Here is a 20,638-nt window from a genome sequence, read left to right on the forward strand (position 1 = left end):
GCAAGCAAGATGTCCTTTAGTACAGGAATGTTTTATAGCGGCTTTATTTAGGACTGCCGAAACCCAGAAGCAAGATGTCCTTTAGTGCATGCATGGATGAACTATAGGATGAACTATACTACATTCAGACGATGGAACATTCAGTGCTGAGAAGAATTAAGCCATAAGCCTTGAAAAGTCATGGAGGGATGTTAAGAATATATTACTCAGTGAAAGAAGCCAATCTGAAAAAGCACATATTGTACGATTCCAATTATATGGCATTCTGGAAAAGGCAAAGACAAAAAGATCACTGCTTGCTAGGGGTTATGGGAGAGTGTGATGGTTGATTTTATGTCAACTTGACTGAGCTAAAGAACGCCCAGGTAGCTGTAAGACATGATTTCTGCAAATGTCTGTGAGGGTGGTTCCAGAAGAGATTAGTGTTTGAATCAGCAGACTCAGTAAAGAAGATCCTCTCTCACGAATGTGGGTGGGCACCACTCAATCCATTGGGAGCCAAAATAGAACAAAAAGGTGAAGGAAGGGTGACTTGCTCTCTCCTTGGAGCTAGAAGTCAGCATTCTGGCTCTCAGGCCTTTGGACTCAGACGAGGACCTGCATCATTGGCTCCCCTGGGCCTCAGGCCTTCAGCCTTGGGCTGGAACAACACCACTGCCTTTCCTGGGCTTCCAGCTTGCAGGCAGTAAATCATAGAGCATCTCAGTCCCTCATAATCTCTTTCTGTATTTCTATACATCCTATTTGTTCTGTTTTTCTGGAGAACCCAGCTAACACAGGGAGGGAGGGATGAGCAGGTAGAGCACAGAGGATTTTTATATCCTACATGAATATAGAAAAATTTCCTTACAAAAATTAGCAAATCAAATCCAGCAACATATAAAAAGGATGATACGTTATGAACAATTTGGTTTTTGCCCAGAAATGCAAAGATGGTTTAACATTAGAGATTTGATTAAGATAATTTACAGTGATAGTAATACAGGGGGAAAGCCATATGCAACCTTGCAGGAAAAAAATGTAGAAAAAAAACTGACAGAATTCAACACCCACTTATGATAACAACTCAGCAAACTAGGAATGGAAAGAAAATTCCTCAACTTCATAAAGTGCATCTATGGAGATACTATAGCTAGCCTTATACAATGTGAAAGATGATTGGCAACAAGGCAAAGATACCTGTTCTTACCTCTCCTAGCCAGCGCAATACAGCAAGAAAAAGAAAGGCATGTACATTAGGAAGGAAGAAGTAAAAGTGTATTTATTTGCAGACTATGATCAAGTAATGCAGAAAATCACAGGGCGTCTTCAAAACTACTACTAGACATAGTAAGGAATTTATCAGGACCACAAAAAAATCAATATAAAAATGAATTCTTCTTCATATTGGCAACAAACAGCTCAAAACTGAAGTTCATGGTATTGTGATTGCAGTTTACAATAGCATCCAAAATATAAGAATTTATAAAGTATACACTCTACTGGGAAAATCCCCAGTTCCAAGTCGAGTGACTCTGAAATTTATTCACTGCACAGCATTTGTAAAATTGGGGGTGTGGAACAGACTTCTTCTTTTTCTTTTCTTTTTTTTTTTTTTGAGACAGAGTCTCACTCTGTTACCTAGGCAGGATGGAGTCCAATGGCGTGAGCTTGGCTCACCACAAGCTCTGCCTCTCAGGTTCAAGTGATTCTCCTGCCTCGGCCTCCCGAATAGCTGGGATTACAGGCATGCACCACCATGCACCACCATGCCTATCTAATTTTGTATTTTTAGTAGAAATGGGGTTTCTCCACGTTTCTCAGGCTGGTCTTGAACTTCCGACCTCAGGTGATTTGCCTGCCTTGGCCTCCCAAAGTGCTGGGAGGACAGGCATGAGCCACCGCGTCTGGCCCAGAACAAACTTCTTAAGGGTCTATCTAGCTCTGACATTCCACAAGGCTATGAAATGGTCCAGGAAGAGTTAGGGCAGGATAGCAAATTCAGGTGCCTTTGCCTTTGGGAAGATGGAGGCAAAGCACTTTGTCCATCCAATTACTTTGTATTTATTTATTTATTGTTTGTTTGCCCTGACTCCAGTCTTGACAATTACTCTGCATTTTAAAACACTGTTGGGGCTAACCCCACCAGCCTCTCCCCTGACCCGAGACAGAGTTAGCAGCTAATGTAGCTACTTCCCACTTTCTGTCACCCCTGCAAACAGGGCAAACAGGGATGCTGTATCTGGAAGCTCTAGGGGCAGGAGCCAGTACTATTTATCCTTTTGTAAAACACCTAGCAAAACGAGATGATTTTAGGTCCACTCTCCTGAAACTTGGCTTGGCTGCAGTGACAAGTTTTGCACCTACAGGAAGATCAGCATTTCCTTCCGTTCTTCCTCTCCCAATCCATCCCTGACTGGTGTTTTGCCGTCTTTTGAGTAAGAAACTCCTTTAGAGTGTTTCTGGATTAATGCTGGAAAGAGACCAACTCTGAGCCCATAGTATGGATCCCATGTAACAGTACTCTTACCAGAAAAGGGGTTTCACCCCAGACCCCAAGGGCAGGTTCTTGGATCTTGCACAGGAAAGAATTTGGGGTGAGTCGCAGAGTACAGTAAAGTTAAAATGGTTTATTAGAAACTAATCTATTAGAGTAGGGTGTCCTTAGGAAGCAAGAGGAAGAACGCCCTACCTCAAATGTAATGCTTGCTTGTGTAGGATATTAGAACTAAGAATAGTGTATTTTATTACAAAGGCTTGTGATCGGCTTGTGACAGACTATTTGTATTGTTATTCTCTTGTGCAATTAATTTCAGAAAGAATTTATGAGTGGACTATTATCTTTAGAGCAAAATATAGTTTAAATTAAGAATGCCTTTTTCCAGGCTGGGTGCCATGGCTCACGCCTGTAATCCCAGCACTCTGGGAGGCTGAGGTGGGTGGATCACTTGAGGTCAGGAGTTTGAGACCAGCCTGGCCAATATGGCAAAACCCCGTCTCTACTAAAAATATAAAAATTAGCCAGGTAAAGTGGCGCACATCTGTAATTCCAGCTACTTGGGAGGCTGAGGCAGGAGAATCGCTTGAACCCGGGAGGCAGAGGTTGCAGTGAGCCGAGATGGTGGCACTGCACTCCAGCCTGGGCAACAGAGTGAGACTCCATCTCCAAAACAAAAATAAAAACAAGAATGCCTTTTTCCATTAACTTGTTTCCTCAACAATAAACATCTTGTGATCAAGAGTGCTGACTTCCTGGGAATGCAACCCAGCAGGTCTTGCCTTCCCCAGCAGGTCTTGCCTTCCCCAGCCTTTATTTAGGATAGTGTCACTCTAGTTAGGACACCTCTGACAATACAACTCAAATCATTGGTAGCTCATGAAAAGAACTCACTCTTTGACTAAACTTGAGTCAGGGTCCTCTCACTCCTCTTTTTGACCAGGCCCTGACCCTGGGCTCGTCCTTAACTCACTTAGTTCAGTTTTAGCAAGAATCCTGCTGAGTCAGTTCAGCAAAAATCCCCTACCCTTGGTATCTGATCACCTTGGCCTGCGTTCAGCAAAAATCTCCCTAACCTTTATGTGTCCTCTTAGTAATTTTCCATCTGCTGACTTCCACCCTGTTGCTTAACTATGAATCTCCACCTGTCCTTGTATTTGATGTTAAGCCTGATTTTTTTGCCCCTACTGCATAATCCCTATTGCAGCTGTTCTTAAATAAATTCTCTCACCTAAACAATTGTTTGAATAATTTTTGTTTTAGTCCCATTTCCTACTGTAACATGCTGTGTGAGTCTCAATTTTCTGATAATGGAGAAACTAATACTTCCATCTCTGAGGCATGGAGATCAACTGAGATTAAAAATAACTTGGATATGGCTGGGCAGGGTGGCGCACACCTGCAATCCCAGCACTTTGGGAGGCCAAGGCGGGCAGATCACTTGAAGTCAGGAGTTTGAGACCACCCTGGCCAATATGGCGAAACCCTGTCTCTACTAAAAATACAAAAATTAGCCAGGTGTGGTGGTTCATGCCTGTAGTCTTAGCTACTTGGGAGGCTGAGGCAGGAGACTCGCTTGAACTCAGGAGGTGGAGGTTGCAGTGAGCTGAGATCACACCACTGCACTCCAGCCTGGGCAAGAGAGTGAGACTCTATCTCAAAAAAATAAAAATAAAAATAAAAAACTTGGATAAAGTGTAAAGATAAAAATCACTATTCTTGGGCAGGGGTCCCAGCTGTAGCCCAAGCTGGAGAACTAGATTGGCTTGGCATTAATTTGCTTGGGGCAGGAGAAGGGTCATCTGAAAGAGATGGGAAAAGCTGAGGTTGCCCCTGGGAAGACTAGAGAAGCCTACCCCCGGGCCAGCCCCTTGAATATGTCCAACTCAGGAGGTGGAAAGAAGTTCAAGGTAGCCAGGGAGACAAAAGTTGTTCACTTTGGTGCACATGTGGAACCAACATGGGACAAACAGGCATTTTGTGCTTGCCCAGGGAACATGACTTCTTTGGCTCCCGCACAATTTGTAGCTGCAGGAGTGGCAGAGCACGAGTGGATGCAGGCCCAGACGTTCTCTGGGTTAGGTGTTAAGGACTTCTGGGAGTCATCAGGCAGCAGGCATTTGCCCCAGTGTCAGAGGTGTTTAAGCCAGAATTACTCCATCTTGAATAAGGGCTGGGTAAAATGAGGCTGAGCCCAACTGGGCTGCATTCATAGGAGGTTAGGCATTCTAAGTCACAGGATGAGACAGAAGGTTGGCACAAGATACGGGTCATACAGACCTTGCTGATAAAACAGGTTGCAGTAAAGAAGCTGGCTAAACCCCACCAAAACCAATATGGCAATGGGAGGGACCTCTGGTGGTCCTCACTGCTCATTATGCACTAATTATAATGCATTAGCATGCTAAAAGACACTCCCACCAGCACCATGACAGTTTACAGATGCCATGACACCATCATGAAATGCCCTATACGGTCTAAAAAGGGGAGGAACCCTCAGTTCCGGAAACTGCCCACCCCTTTCTCCGAACTCATGAATAATTCAACCCTTGTTTAGCATATAATCAAGAAATAACCATAAAAATGGGCAACCAGTAGCCCTGGAGCTGCTCTGCCTATGGAGTAGCCATCCTTTTATTTCTTGGCTTTCTTAATAAACTTGTTTTCACTTTATGGGCTTGCCCTGAATTTTCTTGCATGAGACCCTCTTAGGGCCTGGATTGGGACACCTTTCTGATAACACCAGGAGACACCCTGGGTGGGTTTCCTGAACTGATAGATGAGCCTTCCACGCGGGGAGACCTGGATCCTTATAGTCTTTGTGGCCCCTTCCATCTGCACGTGCGGACGAGGCCCGGGTCGCACTCGGGCGGTCAGCCTGGCACGCACAGCGCCGGCGTGCAGGGGGCCTTGGGTGCCACCGAGTCCGGGAGGAAATCTAGGCCGCCATCTGTCCTAGACTGGCACTTGTGACCACCACCCAACACGTATCGAATAAGGGCTTGGAGGTCCTTTCTCTAAGGCCGCACCAATAAACGATTACCAACTGTTGACCTCACGGCCCCTTCGCTTCCGGCCGCACTGCCTCGCTGCCCACGCCTGCGCACTCAGGCACCGCAGGCAGGAGGAACGTACCAACTGCGGGGCGGGGAGTGCGCGCGAAGACCTCCGCAGGCTGCGCTCCCGGAAGTAACCCCTGGCGCATCCCGGAATCCAGAGCGCCCACTACCGCCTTTGGCCAGGCCGTCTGGGCGCGTTTCGGGAGCTCAGGCCTGCGGTGCTGCATGTTGGCCAACACGTCGGGTGGTGGGCGCGCGGTTCAGGGGTCAGGGGCCGCTAGGCGGCGGGCGGCGGAGCTGCGGCTCTTACCTGCCGACGAGGCGCCGGCTCTGCGGTGCGGAATTGCGCCGGACTTCCCAGCTTAGCCAGTGGCTCCGCAGGCTGCCGGCTCCACCCCTCAGGTAAGCGGGGACTGGCCCACCGAGGTTCAGGGAAGGGGGCGGCTGTCGGGGCCCGTGCCGGCCGCGGGGGGCCACCTCCTGAGCCAGCCGTGCCCCCGCGCTGAAACACACTGGGAGAGGCCAGAATCATCCGGAACAGCCAGCCCTTACCTATCTCTCTCTCTGTGCCGAGAACTGCCCTGAAATACTGTGATATTAATTAACTCGTTTAACCCTAACAATCTCATGAGGCGGGTGCTGTTACTATTCCCGTAATGTAGACGAGGAAACCGAGGCGTGTGCTGGAGCAGGATCACGGCCGTGCTCAGAGACGGGCTGTGGATGCCATGCTCAGACTCCATTGTTAGCCCTAAGCTTCCAGAAAGGAGCAGAGTGCTGCCGTGTCGTTTGTAACAGATCTCACTTTGTGTCACTTTTTTGCACAGTATGAAACCTAATGACGCATGATTATTATTTAAAACATCTTGCTCAGACTTTATAAGTAGTCAGATTTGCGTGTGGGATAAAACCCCAAAACATACAATGGCTTGCTCTCCTCTTTTCCTTTCACACGTTCATCTCCTCCAATCCCTTTCTCTCACCACCTTTCAATCTTTTCACAGATGTTGTGGAGGAAGATGAGACTTGAGGGCCCAGCAGGTGCTTAAAATCCCCTGCCTGGTGGGGGTGGAGTAGACACTCTCTCCCCCCACAGTGCTGGAGTTGAGAGCAGAGGGGCTGGAGGGACTGGGCGGAGTGAGAAAGGCCTGGCATAATCATGGAATGCCCAGGGTGGGGTTCTACTTCTCTTGCAGGCACAAGAGAAGTAGAAGAGTGGCCCTTTTCCTTCTGGGCACGCACTTGGGAAAAGGCTTGGTAAGAGCAGCAAGAAGAATATGTCTAATTTCTTGAGCCAGTGTGCGGAGGTGCTTCCCAGCCCAGGCTAAGCCAGATCACTCAGCCAGCCGCTGGCTGCCTTTACAGATGTACGGCTCCCCCTGAGCAATCAACACGCCTGGCTCTCAGGCATAAGCTGCCTCACTTCCCTTCTGCACTGCACTCCAAGACTTGCCTGCCACCAGACCCATCCTACTTCTGTCAGGAAAAATGAGATTTCTTCCTCGTCTCTTGAGGCCAATCCCTTCCACCGCCTGTGCCCTGGATCCCTTTCTCCAGGAAGTTTCTCTTCCCTGTGTAGTTAGCCTCCCCGCTCTTCCCAGGGCACCTTCCCTCTGTTTAGGGGCAGAGCCAAGCCTTCTCCCTCCCATCCCCACCTCCAGCTTTCCCAGTTCCAGCTTCTCCCCCACTTCCTGCTGTACCGCCCACTGAAGGGACCTTTGACCCTGCTGACCACTGCTTTTGGAAAGTCTTTTCTTGGTTTCCCTAACTTCACTTTACTTTGGTTTTTCCTTGTCTCTCCCCTCTGCCTCTCAGTCACCTTTGAGATCTGCTCATCCTCTCACCTCCCTGTATTGTCAGCATTACCTGGGCAGCCCCCTCTGGTGTTTTCCCTCAGTTTCTCTAGAAACTTGCCTGAAGATTTGCCCCAAAATAGCCCACATGGACCTGTATGAGTAAAGAGCATCACTATGGAGTCTCTCTCCATCGTTTCCTCCTCTTCCACTTGAGGCTTAGGCATGGGCCACCTCCTGAACAGCTCTCCCCACAGTCTCCTCCACGCATTCTGCCATCACCCCGCCCTGCCGTCACCCCGGCCTGGCCCTCTTTCCCTTTTGCCTCTCAGGGATGTGCCTGCTTCCCATGTGGCCTGGCTAGGGCGCTTTCCTGACTGCTGCCCACATGATCGACTGTGGGCAGGCGTGCAGCCCAAAAGGCCATGCCTCAGCTTAGAAGCCCTTGGAATCTTGTCTTGTTGTGGTTGTAGGCCTCCAATGTGTTGTCAGCTGTGGTGATGTGTGTCACAAGTAACTTCTTTTTTTTGAGACAGGGTCTGGCTCTGTTGCTCAGGCTGGAGTGCAGTGGTGCAATCACGGCTCACTGCAACCTCCACTTCCCTGCTCAAGCCATCTTCCTGCCTCAGACTGCCAAGAAGCTGGGACCACAGGCACGGGCCATCACAGCTGGCTGATTTTTTTGTAAAGACAAGGTTTCGCCATGTTGCCCAAGCTGGTCTCAACCCCCTGAGTTCAAAGCAATCCACCCACCTTGGCTTCCCAAAGTGCTAGGATTACAGGCGTGAGCTACCATACCCGGCCACAAGTAACTTCTTAGTTATAAAGTGCTGGAATTTATCAATGACTTTCTTTTTAAAATTTACGTTTTAGATTCATTTGGATTCAAGGTTGGCTGTCAACAGCGCCAGCTGCACTGTCATCCTAAAGTACTTCTGTGGAAGAGAACATGGTGGTGTTACTGTTGTACCAGTGATGACACAAGATCCCAGATGTACCTGACAGGGCTGCGAGGATTGAAGATTGTGAAGCAATAGCCTAAGGTAAACACCACCTTGCAAGACGGGTCTAAGCTCTTCAGTGTACTAGACCCTGTTTCTCAGTAGGTCAGCCTGGGGGCCCCCCAGGGATCCCTCTCCGCCTCATAGCACCATACCCCACTTTCACCCTGGTCTAATGATGAGCCCATTTCTAGGTTGTCATCTCATCCTGAGCCCCAAGTGCCAGCCAGGCAGCTACTCTCCTCTATTCATATCTTGAAGGCACAGTGCTGGCTCATAGTAGACATTTGATGAATTTCTGTTAAATGATTGAGTGAATCAAGAGTATCTACAGAGTATAGCATTTATGATGAGACAAAGCTAATTGGGAAACAGAACAAGACTGGTGCCCTGGGGTAACTGGGTAGGTCTTAAGATGAAGATTTTGGGGTGTGCTGGGTGCAGTGGCTTACACCTATAATCCCAGTACTTTGGGAGGCTGAGGCAGGGGGCTTGCTTGATCCCAGGAGTTCAAGACCAGCTTGGGCAACATGGTGAAATCCCATCTCTACAGAAAACACAAAAATTAGCTGGGTGTGTTGGTGCACATCTGAAGTCCCAGCTACTTGGGAGGCTGAGGTTGGGAGGATTACTTGAGCCCAGGAGGCAGAGGTTGCAACAAGCTAGATCATGCCACTGTACTCCAGCCTGGGTGACAGAGCAAGACCCAGTCTAAAAATAAATAAATAAAAAGACTTTGGAGTGTGACCTTGTTCTGCAGACGGCCTCTGGAGGCCTGGATGTTCACCCTCTGGGGTTGCAGTTTCCTCAGTCATGAAGTGCGAGTTAAGTCCCCCCCAGTGTGACATCCGAGAGCAGTTGTGGACCCAGGATAGCAGCCTGTGTTTCCTTTGCAGCTTTACCTAGCCCCTCCACAAGCGTCACCTTGCAATAGGTCTTCAGTTCTTGGATTTATTGGTGGCTGAAAGTTCTTTCGAGATGGGCTCGAAGTTGTTGCCACTTAACCCTTCTGAGGTTCTTCTGGCTGGGAGGAGCTCCTCTTTCTGGCCAGAGTCTTGAGCCTTCTCAGCCATCTCGTCACGTGTTATAGGCAGCCCTGCCATCTCTGGTGACCCTATTTAAACATTACCCTGGTGAGTAATGTTTAACATCGCTCATTGTCAGATCTTTTTTATCTTTTTTTTTTTTTTAGTTTCAGTACCAATAAGTCTTTATTTATTCATTATATCTTTCCAGGGAAAGGAGAAGGGAAGTGAAAAGGGTCAGCATGTGTGTTACAAAGTGATTAGAAAATGGGAAAGGAAGTACCTGGTACAGAAAAATCAACCATCCAATAGATGCACCCCAGAGATGGAGTAACCAAAGCCCGAGGGGCCCTGGTGTCCTGCAGTTCAGGAATGAGGGGCAGGGATCAGGGAAGGCACAAGCCTTTCTACCCTCCCTCCCTGCCCCTAAATTCAAGATTTCACATAAAGCTTTGGTTTCTAGCCGTAAACATGGGGTTACATTCATCTCTCTCCTTTCAAACAATCTTGTAGCCACTTTGACATAAGTTCTTGCACCGGGCCGGGTGTGGTGGCTCACACCTGTAATCCCAGTACTTTAGGAGGCCAAGAAAGGAAGATTGCTTGAGCCCAGGAGTTGGAGTCCAGCCTGGGCAACATAGTGAGACCTTGTCTCTACCAAAAAATAAAAAGAATTAGGCATGTTGGTGTACACCTGTAGTTCCAGCTACTTGGGAGGCTGAGGTGGGAGGATCGCTTAAGCCTGGGAGGTTGAAGCTGCAGTGAGCCAAGATTGTACCACTCCACTCCAGTCTGGGCGACAGAGCAAGACCTTGTGTCAAAAAAAAAAAAGTTTCTTGCACTTGGGTAAAAGTTCTTAAGTGACTTGGATATATACTCATATTCCTTTGCCTGGTCTCCTGACCCCACTTCTACATGGAAGGCCCCCGGTTGCTTCTCCCTTCTTTGAGATTACAGATTAAGTAGCTTTGATCCATCCAAATAAAGCAGTGTCTTAAGTGTCTGGGGTGAACCACATTGACTCAGGTTGGGAACAAGAGATGGAGGGTTCCTAAGTTCTTCAGGTTGTTCTCATACATCATTTAAGAGTTGCAGAGACAGCCCGAGAATTCAGTATATGCGTGTGTGGGTATGTAGGTTTTCTTTTGGGGTAGGTGAGTGGAGAAGAAGGTACGGTAGAAGTCAAGTTTTTAGGGCAGAAGATCTGGTCCAAAATAGGAAATAGAGGAAGGGGAACACAAAGAAAGGATAGTTCAAAATCCCTACTTCAATATGAGGGTCCCCCAAACTCATGTTTTACATCCTTTTTGCCTGGTTCAGAACTTTCTGTAAAGATGCTTTGGCCATTCTTCTCTCAATACAAAAAAGTTTGTAAACAATAAAACCCCAAAAGAACACGGAGAAAGACCAACACAGTATAGTTACACAAACTAGGCCACCTAGCAGTCACCAACTGCTACAAAGTCCAGACAAATACAGGAACTAGAGGGGGCAGCGTCAGGGGGAAACAAACCCAGGATCAGATGTGCACCCCTGAACATATTCTGTCGTGTTTGTCCTATTCCAGCCCAGCAAGGGAGGTTTGCGGTGATCCTATAGCATGTAAATGAAGCCCCCTTTTCTCCTTAGTTACCGTGATACTGAATCAGTGCGCAGCAGGGCAGGACGCTGGCTGTGTACACCACATGAAGAGGGCTTCCTTGAACCCAAGAATTTGGAAATGTTAAGAATTTTAGTCCTTGCTTCATATATCCTTCCCTGGACAGCACAGGATGGGTACAGGGGCACTGGTCTTAAAATTTAGCCTTCCCAAGTCATGTTTTTTACAAATACACACGCATACCCTCTGTTGTGGATGGTAGGCCTAGCACAATCCAGTGAAGGACGGATCTGGTGTGTGAAGCAAGTCCCATACCCTAGGATTAGGAAACCCTCACCTAACCTTGGTGTCCCTTGGTGTCTCTGCACCTTAGTCTAATTTTCAGTCTTCCAGTAGCCAGAGATCAAGTCTTGATGCAATCCAGTTGAAACCTAGTCTCCTGTGAAACATTTTCAAGGTCGGGGGGTTTCAGGAGGACACTATGGCAGAAAAGCCAAGTCTCTGGCAAACGTGAGGTACTTCAATAGGCTGGGTCCTCCATATAGTTGCTCTTCATGGTTAGAAAAACAACCAGAAGTATTCCTGCTATGCAGGCCTGGAGCTTCTGCCAATTTATCCCTGAGGTTGCTCAGTACCTGAGAAGAGTAAGGAGTGAGGGACTGAGATTAAAGTAGACAACATCACAAACAACATTAAGGGGAGTAAAAGCTAAGATGCACGGACGTATGGGTAACACAGCTAGTGCTGTGGGCACCCGGGAGACGGGGGACCAAGGTGCAGTATCCAAGGGAGCAAATCAGTCCCATCGCACTGGCCCGGAGCTGGGTGGGGTGAGTGTGGGAGCTGCAGGTCTTCAGCGGTCCCCCAGCCACACTGTCTGCCTGTCTCTGCCACCCATTGTTTGGGACAGTTCCCAGCACCCTGTCCCAAGAGTGGGCTGTGAGGAAACAAGATGTAAATAAAGCCTGGCCTGCCCATGAGGGATTTCCTCCCTCAGAAGGTAGTGGCTGTGGGTTGGGTCCATTATCTGGTCTCAGGCCTAATCATTTCACTCCAGCATGGGAAATATTGTGATTACCTGTCCTTCTTAAAAAGGAAAACAACTTCCCTGTCCAGGCCACTTCTGAAAGCTGGAGATTCTAGCGGTGGTGCCTCAGACAAAGCATGTAGGGTCCTGAGCGATTTCCCCCAGCTGCCCTTGTTTGCATTTGGATAGAGCTTGGTTGGAGTTCCAAGGGCTGATGCTGGGAACCTTTCTTGGGGTGCGAGGCCTGCCCCTGGAGGGAGCCGCAGAGGACTGACAGCTGGAGGTGCTGGAGCAGGCCAGCCTGTGGCTGGGCCGTAGCTTCCTGCGGGCGGGCTTCCTGGTATCAAGCGGCTGCCCCAGCCTGGAGCAGGTGGCCAAGGGCGAGGGCTGTACCCACATCCCTTGTTTCGCTCACTGCCTCGACTCCCTGGTGAGAAACTTTTTGTGTCACCATCGCAGTGTCCAGATCATCCTGGGCGCTGCCAGGGCCACCTGCAGCCATTTCTAAGGCTCTGTGGAGGCCCAGGGACTCCTCACCCAGCTCCAGCGCCAGCGCAGCCTCCCAGCCCACCAGCCCTTTGAGAAGCTCTTGGACCACTGGGTCTCGGCCTACCACCTGCTGGAGTGGCTGGTGGAGCAGCAGCAGCCCCTTCAAGAGTACAAGGGCAGGCACTAGCTGGGGAAGGCTGGTGTCGCCTTGTCGGCCACATTCTGGAGCCTGGCAGACAGCCTCAGCAAGCTCCTGCAGCCCTTCCAGATGGCGGTCTGCGAGGCGAGTGCGGCACAGGCCTCCCTGAGCCAGGTGCGCCCCAGCTGCGCTACCTGCACATCTTCCTGGAGCAGGTTCACGCACACTTTCAGGAGCAGAGTGTCAGGCAGAGGGGCGCAGCCATCCAGCTGGCTGAGGGGTTGGCCCTGCAGCTCTGCATCGACTGTCAGCTCAACAAGCTCTTCTACCGCGAGGAGTTTGTGCTGGCCACCTTGCTGGACCCTTGCTTGAAGGGGAAGATTGAGGCCATCCTGCCGTGGGGGCCGACATTGAGCACTGGAAGCAAGTCCTCGTGTACAAGGTGAAGGAGATTAGGGTGTCTGAATACTCTTTGATCACCCCAAGCCCCCTGCAAAGCCGCAGGGGTCTGTGCATGGACCCCACCAGGGTAGCCAAGAGCTCCGGGGTGGAGGGGAGGAGCCAGGGGGAGCCTCTGCAGAGCAGCGGCTGCTCTGGGGCCTTCCTGCTGGCCCAGAGGGAGAAGGGCTTGCTGGAGAGCGTGGGGCTGCTGGCCTCTGAGAGGAGCGGGGGCTCGCTGTCCACCAAGAGCCACTGAGCCAGCGTCATTGTCAAGAAGTATCTGTGGGAGAATGAGACCGTTGGAGCCCAGGATGACCCCCTGGCTTACTGGGAGAAGAAGCGAGAAGCCTGGCCACCATCTGTCTGTCTTACCCCCCACAGGAGCCTTCTCTGAAAGCATCTTTGCCTCCCTGAACAGCCCCACCCTTGTAGAGCAAACTCTTCTCTCAAGGTGGAGGCCATTGAGCATCTCCTCTTCTTGAAGGCCAACCTGGAGCAGTTCCCCAACTACACCCCGCCTCCCCTCATCTGCTCTAGTGGTGACATGGCCAAGGGGATACAGACCCTGCAGTCTGCTCAGGGTGGGATGGCAGACATGGCAGGTGCCAGTGCTCACCCTGCCCGTGAACTCCTAGAGAGCCCCTGCCTGTAGTAGGTCAAAGCAGAGAGCCGGGTGTTGCATCCTGGGCGCCACATACTGATGGCCAGAATCTTAAACCTACTTGGTAAGAAAGGGTCAGTTTCTCACTTGACAGATTGCCATATTGTTTTTTCTGGGAGGTGTCATTTTCCATCTCCCCATTACTTCCTTTTTGTCTAGCGGTATGTGCCGAGAAGAGGCTTACTGTCTTCGTAGGTGACTGAATTTTGTACTACGTGGCTTTGTACACGTGATGCTCTGTTAAAACATAAGTGGGTGTGAAGGTCCTTGCATACACCTTGTCTGTGTGGATAAGTGGATACATGCCCTTAAGAGGCTTGCTTTCTCAAAAAGTGGCCAAGGATGTGGAGTGGGCATGTGCTGGCAGGTGGGATATGTCCTCAGCCTTTGGGGGCCTGGATAAGCTATTGCAGCGCTTTCTGAGGCTTTCACTGTAGGGAGAAGGAAATCCCAAGGGTGGAATAGCCATTTCCAGAGGGAAGTGCACACATACCCCCACACACCAGTCTTTTTGGGGGTTTCAGAGTGGCCGGAGAAACCGACTGAAGGGACTGACCAGCTAGCTAGGAGAGCTGAGACGCCAGTCCTCAAATGGCGTTCTTACCAATAGTCTATTTCCAGACTACTGGAAACCTTGGGGTTTCTTCCTCCAGTGACAGTAGCCTCAGTAGCTCTCCTGGGCTCCAGGCGGCTGGCTGCACACCCTGCCTGCCATCACCCTTGCCCCTGCTTGTCCTGGACCACTTTTAAAGGGGAAGTCCCTTATTTGGAAGAGAGAAAGGATGTGTGTAGCACACGCTCATCATGGATTGCTCAGAGTTCCTTTAGGGCAGAGCTGAGGGCCTGGGATCCAGGAACCAGTGGGATTGGACGGGAGAAGAAGGAAGAGGGTGGCCCGTCACCCCCCGCAAGACTTGCAACCAGGTAGCCTTAAGGGCTCCTGGTCACTGGGTAGGATGGCTGCTGAGATGCAGGTCGGAAGAGGCAGGGGAAGGCTCCAGGCCTAACTTGGAGCATGTCACTGGCCATGGGGGTGAGGGGACAGACTCTCCCCTCACTGGCTGGCAGCCCCAGGAGCCTGTTGCCTTGCCTCTCCTGGGTGGGTTGTCAGCCCTGTGTTTCACTGTGACCAATTCATTATAACATTTGGATATTACTGAAAATGTAAGGAAGCAGGAAAAATTAACTTCTTTCATTCAGAGATAGCCTCTATCAATAGTTTGACATTTTTTCCTCTTTTACATTGAGATCATACCATAGGTACTGTTCAGTATGCGATATTTTCATTTTCACAGTATAATAATTGCACCTGTTAAATAAAGTTTTGTAAACATTTAATGACTGGAGTAGTATGATTTGAATTAAAGTCTGGCCTCCAGATTGCTTAGATCACTCCACTGCCTGTAGCACTAGGTGTGGGAGTAGGGTGGTGGGGACGCATTCGCAGGTGATAGGGGGCTGGGGTTGTCTGGGGGAGGGGCCTCACTACTGCCCCTGGCACTGAAGCCATTGCATCTGGATAGGAGGGGCAGGGCTTGCTGGATCGCTCCCTGCAGTGTCCTGCACCTCACTTGCAGGATCCTGACTCACATGTCGGGGCGGGGAGGATCCGAGAATGTGATGCATCCTCAGGTTGCCTTGGGCAGCGTGTGTGTCTGTGCTTCCATCCTTGAGCAGTCAGAACTGTTCTTGGAAGTGGCATCGTGGCTCTGCTGTGTGGCATCACCGAGCGGGCTCATGTTCTGGGAGAGGACTGGGAGGCCTAGAATGGTGAGGCAGCGAGGCTCGGGAGAAGAATGTGAGAAGATTGGTGGGGGGGGTGAAAGGAAGAGGGTGAGAGAGCTTGATGGCACCGAACCAGGGGGCTTGGGCTCTAGAACGTTCACTTTCATCTAGGCGCAGTTTTGTCCCCCAGTGGACATTGACAATGTCTGGAGGTGTCTTTAGTTGTTCCAAGTGGGGTAAGGGGAGTGGTTCTGTTGGTGTCTAGTGGACAAAGGCCAGGGATGCTGCTCAGCACCCTCCAATGTACAGGATGGCCTCCACAACCAAGGCTCAGCCTGCCCAGATGGCAGTAATGCCAGGGTTGGGAAGCCCTCTTCTAGAGCGTTAGAGCCTCCAGTCCACCCGAGGCTGCTCTGGGTTGAAGCGTTCCTCCCCCTAGACTTAGCTCTGCCCTGTGGGCATCATTTCCCGGGCAGAAGACACTCACCAAGGCCTGGAACCATCTTCCCTGGTTCTCAGTCAGCCTCCCTCAAAGGGCCCAAGTGCCATCCTTGTCACCAGTCCTCTTTCCAGACTCTCTTGCTGGGCCAGGAGGTCTCTGTTCCCTTCATTTCCATAGTTAGGACAAGGACAGCTCCTTCTGGAGGAGTGCTGAAGCAGGTAGACGTGTGGGAAGCCATCCTCCTTATGTCTGCGGGCAGCTTGATGTTAGTTGGGTCTGCACAGGTGGGCACCGGCTGGTTCTCAGTCCTGCTGGGCTACCTGTTTGCAGTGTGCAGGTGATGGACCAGAAACACAGCAGAGGTCACTAACCCCCAAGAGAATGAGGGTTTTGCACGACGAATCACCAAGACCCAGGCCTGCATCTGGTGAGGGCAGGACGGGACCACACTAGTGCAGGGCTGTGTGTTGGAGGGCAACAGGGAAGGGCCGATTTCTGTCCCGGTGGGGTCTTTCTGCTCCGTTTCCTCTTCTGTAAACCATGTTCCTGGTGTGAGCATGCGCAGTTGCCTGCCTCTGTCTGCCTGCTTCTTTGCTCTCTCCCTTTGCTGAGCCATCATCTCCATCTAAAAAGCCACTGACCCAGTTCCTCAGGGCATTCACTTAACTTCTGCAGTCCCGCTTTGGCCTCACCTGTGCCCAGGACTGCTCACCCAGTGGCTGTGTCTCCAGCCTCATCTCGTCTGAGTGCAGTGGGACGTCCTAGCAGTGTTGGTCTCAGTCCTTAAAAGGCTTCCGTGTTCTCCTCCCTCTGGCTGCTTGGCAGAATCCTTCACAGACTTGTTCATTCAGCCTCACAGGTTAGCCTCCACCTCTGCTGCTCGTTGTGCATAGGACATCTTCCACATTCACTCTTGAAATAGCGGGTGAGTGGGAGGGGTGCCTGCTCCTGGAGAGAGGCCTGCGGGTTCTTAGAGAGCTCTGTATCCCCAGCATGGTTGGCTCTGTGCACTGCGTGCCCTCCTTGATGCCAGCTGCCATCTCCCTGCTGATGGTGCCTGGATCCCTCCAGCCTGAAGCTCCAGCTCCTCCTGAGCCCCACACCACACACTCAAGCTGAGTGCTGTGTAGCTGGATGTCTTCTTGTCTCCAACCTGTCCCACCTGCATTTCACATGTCTGAGAAGGGAGCCCCGGGCCGAGTACGGTGGGTCACGCCTATAATCCCAACATTTTGGGAGGCCGAGGCAGGCGGGATCACCTGAGGTCAGGAGTTTGAGACCAGCCTGGCCAACATGATGAAACCCCGTCTCTACTAAAAATACAAAAATTAGCCAGGCATGGTGGCGCATGCCTGTAATCCCAGCTACTTGGGAGGCTGAGGCAGAAGAATCGCTTGAACCCGGGAGGCAAAGGTTGCGGTGAGCGGAGATCGTGCCATTGCGCCATTGCATTCCGGCCAGGGCAACAAGAGTGAAACTCTGTCTCAAAAAAAAAAAAAAAAAAAAAGAGCCCCTGGCATACAGTCACCCAGCAAGATTCCCCAGTTGTCCTAGGCTCTTTTTCCTCCTCCCCATTGCTTCCTGCCCTCCTTAGGGCCTGTATCTTTTGTTTTCATAGCAGACAGGTTTCTAGTGCCTGGTGCTCCTCCTGCACCCCCCACCTTAGGGGCCAGAGCAGCTTTAATCAAATGCAAAGTTGATTGCATCACTCCCTGTTTACAAATCCTAAAAGATTCCATTCCCACTGAGGGAATCCACACTTCTTGGCAGATGCTTCCAGTCCCTTTTGGAAAGTATATATAAATATTTGAGGTATAAATAAAAGAGAATGAGCTGGAGTGTTGCAGACTAGAAGGGAGCTAGATAAGGAAATGGGGGCCATAAGCACAAGGACTCCCCTTCCCAGATGGGGTGGAGAGGACATAAGGATGGCAAGACCGTTTACATCCTTGCCAGCTCTCTGGTTGGGAACATAGTAAATATCTTTGTTGATGGTGTGGGAGGAGCTAAGTGGACCAGGCTCTGGGCCTGGTTTCCTTGGAGAGGGGAAAATGAAAAGTGTTGATATGTAAACTCAGTCACCGACACCCTGCATCAGATCTGCAGGGCAGGCATCACCCCGCCGGCCTGGGTGAGACTCCTGGGGCTGGGCCTGGCCAAAGTCTGCCAGGTTGGGAAAGCTGCGCTTGGAAGAGGTCTGTTATTTTCCTCACTGCTTAAATCTTGAGGTCCCTCCACCAGGCCACCCCTGCTTTGTGCCACAGTCATGCGCTGGCACCTGGACTCACCAGGTCCTGCAGCCCCTGGCAATTTGATGTGCCCCTCCCAGCTTTTTGGAGCCACCGTTCCCTCCCTTCAAGACAGCCTGCCCTTTGGGAAATTTCTGTTGTATTTGCAGCTGGCACCATGCTGTCTTGCACATATATCAGTGCTGTTCCATTGAGGTCATTGCTGAGGCCAGAGCAAAAGAGCTAGCTTTGCTCTTCTGTCCAGCTGAGGCCAGAGCAAAAGAGCTAGCTTTGGCAGGCAGTGAAGCGGTGGGAGCAAGGGTGTGGGATCTAGCCAGGCCACTTACCCCAGCCTTCCCTGTCCCTTCCCTACCTTGACCTCAGTTTTCTCCTTTAGGACTAAAGGCCAACTTCTTATGCTCTACAGCTCCAACCAGAGGCACCAGTTGGCCCATATAATCTGGAAACAAGTTTGAATTCATTGCTGTTAGAAAGAATTACAGTAATACTGAGTGAATCAAACAAAGCACATGTGCTCTCGTTTGCATTGTATATACATTGATTATCCCAGACAGAAAACAAAAGAAACTGGTGATGGTAGTTACCTATTGCCTATTCAAAAATAACGGTTTAAAAAACACCCCAAAATTAATAGGGATGGGTTGTGAGTGGTTACTGAAAAGTAAAATAATGATGGTTTGCCCCTAGTTTGGATTTGACAGGAAGAACTGGTAATATTGGGCCTGAATCCGTCCAGCATGGCCCTAACCAGCCGGGGCCAGTCTGGGCTGCTCCCCTTGGGTTGGGCCTGCACCCCATCCCTGTCACTCAGATGGCTTTTGTGGCCTGTGTCCCAGCTTGGTCTTCAGGTCTTGCCTGGCCGAGATTGTTTGTTTTCATGGTAAAAGCAGGGTCAGACTTCTGCCGTCACCTGCTGCGTAAGACACAGAAAGTGCTGCCTGCTGACTGACTGTCTCTCCTCAGGGACCGGCTGGCTTCGAGCAGGGCATCGGAACCAGGCCTCCTGGCACTGGCCTGGAGCCTGCTTCGGGGCAAGCAGCGGCTGACCCCCAGTGGAACCCTGTGACAGTCCTGCCAGGGCCCAGGCCATCCCAACCGACTTCCATCACATGGAGCCTCCACGGGAGGAGCCGGGAGAGGCTGGCGGGCTGCAGATCACACCCCAGCTGCTGAAGTCACGCACAGGCGAGTTCTCCCTGGAGTCCATCCTGCTGCTGAAGCTGCGTGGCTTGGGACTGGCTGACCTGGGCTGCCTGGGAGAGTGCCTGGGCCTGGAGTGGCTGGACCTATCAGGCAACGCGCTCACCCACCTGGGCCCGCTGGCCTCCTTGCGCCAGCTAGCCGTGCTCAATGTCTCCAACAATCGGCTGACGGGCCTGGAGCCACTGGCCACCTGTGAGAACTTGCAGAGTCTCAATGCCGCAGGCAACCTACTGGCCATCCCGGGCCAGCTGCAGTGTCTGGCCGGGCTACCGTGCCTGGAGTACCTGCGGCTTCGAGACCCTTTGGCCCGGCTCAGCAACCCGCTCTGTGCCAGCCCCTCCTACTGGGCTGCAGTCCGGGAGCTGCTGCCTGGCCTGAAAGTCATCGACGGTGAGCGTGTGATTGGGCGCGGTAGTGAGTTCTACCAGCTGTGCCGAGACCTGGACAGCTCCTTGCATCCCAGCTCCAGTCCAGGCCCCAGAGCCACCGAGGCCCAGCCCTGGGTAGAGCCAGGCTACTGGGAGTCCTGGCCCAGCCAGAGCAGCTCCATTCTGGAGGAGGCCTGCCGGCAGTTCCAGGACACACTGCAGGAGTGCTGGGACCTGGACCGCCAAGCCAGCGACAGCCTGGCCCAGGCGGAGCAGGCACTCAGCTCTAAGGGCCCCACCTCTTCGTTCGTCTTCTGAACATGGCCTGTGGCCCAGGACAGCCTGGCAGGTGGCCTCGCTGCCCCCAGTTCCCTTCTCTGCTCCCACACTCGTCTTGGTTGCTTCACACTGGTTACTGGCCCTGCACACTGGGCTATTGCTTTTTCCCTATCCTGAGAGCAGCCCCTCCCCATGCTGCAAGGACGGACTGAAGGGCCTTGAGTAGGTGTAAGGGCTTCCACCATCCGTGAACCTGTGTCCGCAGCTGCTACCACTCCGGGCTGCTCCAGCCTGCGACTTAGTGGAAGGAATTACTTCCTCCTGAGGCTACAGGCGAGAAAGGTAGGGATGGGCCAGCCTCCCGTCCCAGCTGTTGGGAGAGAGTAGGCAGGCTGAGTGGCCCAGAGCACTCCTGGAAGTGGGACTCCCCTGCCTTGCAAATGTGCCTCTCCAGACTGCTCCTGCACTTACCCCCTCCCCCCAGCACCTTCTCTGCCCGTTCTTGTCCACACATCTATTAAATGCTTCTGTTTTCATTTGCATCCCTGCCTGGCATTTCATGGGGGCACCTCTGGCTCTGGAGCACAGGAGGCTCTGCTCACCCTGCCCACAGGAAGGGGTCCCAGAGGAAGGGTCCTGTCCCCCTGCCTTCTCTGGCTGC

General features: G+C 51.4%; 1 protein-coding gene across 1 annotated transcript; it reads left to right on the plus strand.

Annotated features, from left to right (window-relative positions):
* Positions 1-1,288: 1,288 nt before the first annotated feature.
* LRRC61 (leucine rich repeat containing 61) lies at positions 1,289-20,519 on the plus strand. The gene is made up of 3 exons (XM_054494034.2): positions 1,289-5,937; positions 8,202-8,371; positions 19,091-20,519. Exon 3 carries the CDS (start codon positions 19,237-19,239, stop codon positions 20,014-20,016), a length of 780 nt encoding a protein of 259 aa, XP_054350009.1. The 5' UTR covers positions 1,289-5,937; positions 8,202-8,371; positions 19,091-19,236; the 3' UTR covers positions 20,017-20,519.
* The last annotated feature ends 119 nt before the right edge of the window (positions 20,520-20,638 follow it).

The sequence above is a fragment of the Pongo pygmaeus genome, chromosome 6 (assembly GCF_028885625.2).
Source record: "Pongo pygmaeus isolate AG05252 chromosome 6, NHGRI_mPonPyg2-v2.0_pri, whole genome shotgun sequence".
NCBI classification, from domain to species: Eukaryota; Metazoa; Chordata; class Mammalia; order Primates; family Hominidae; genus Pongo; species Pongo pygmaeus.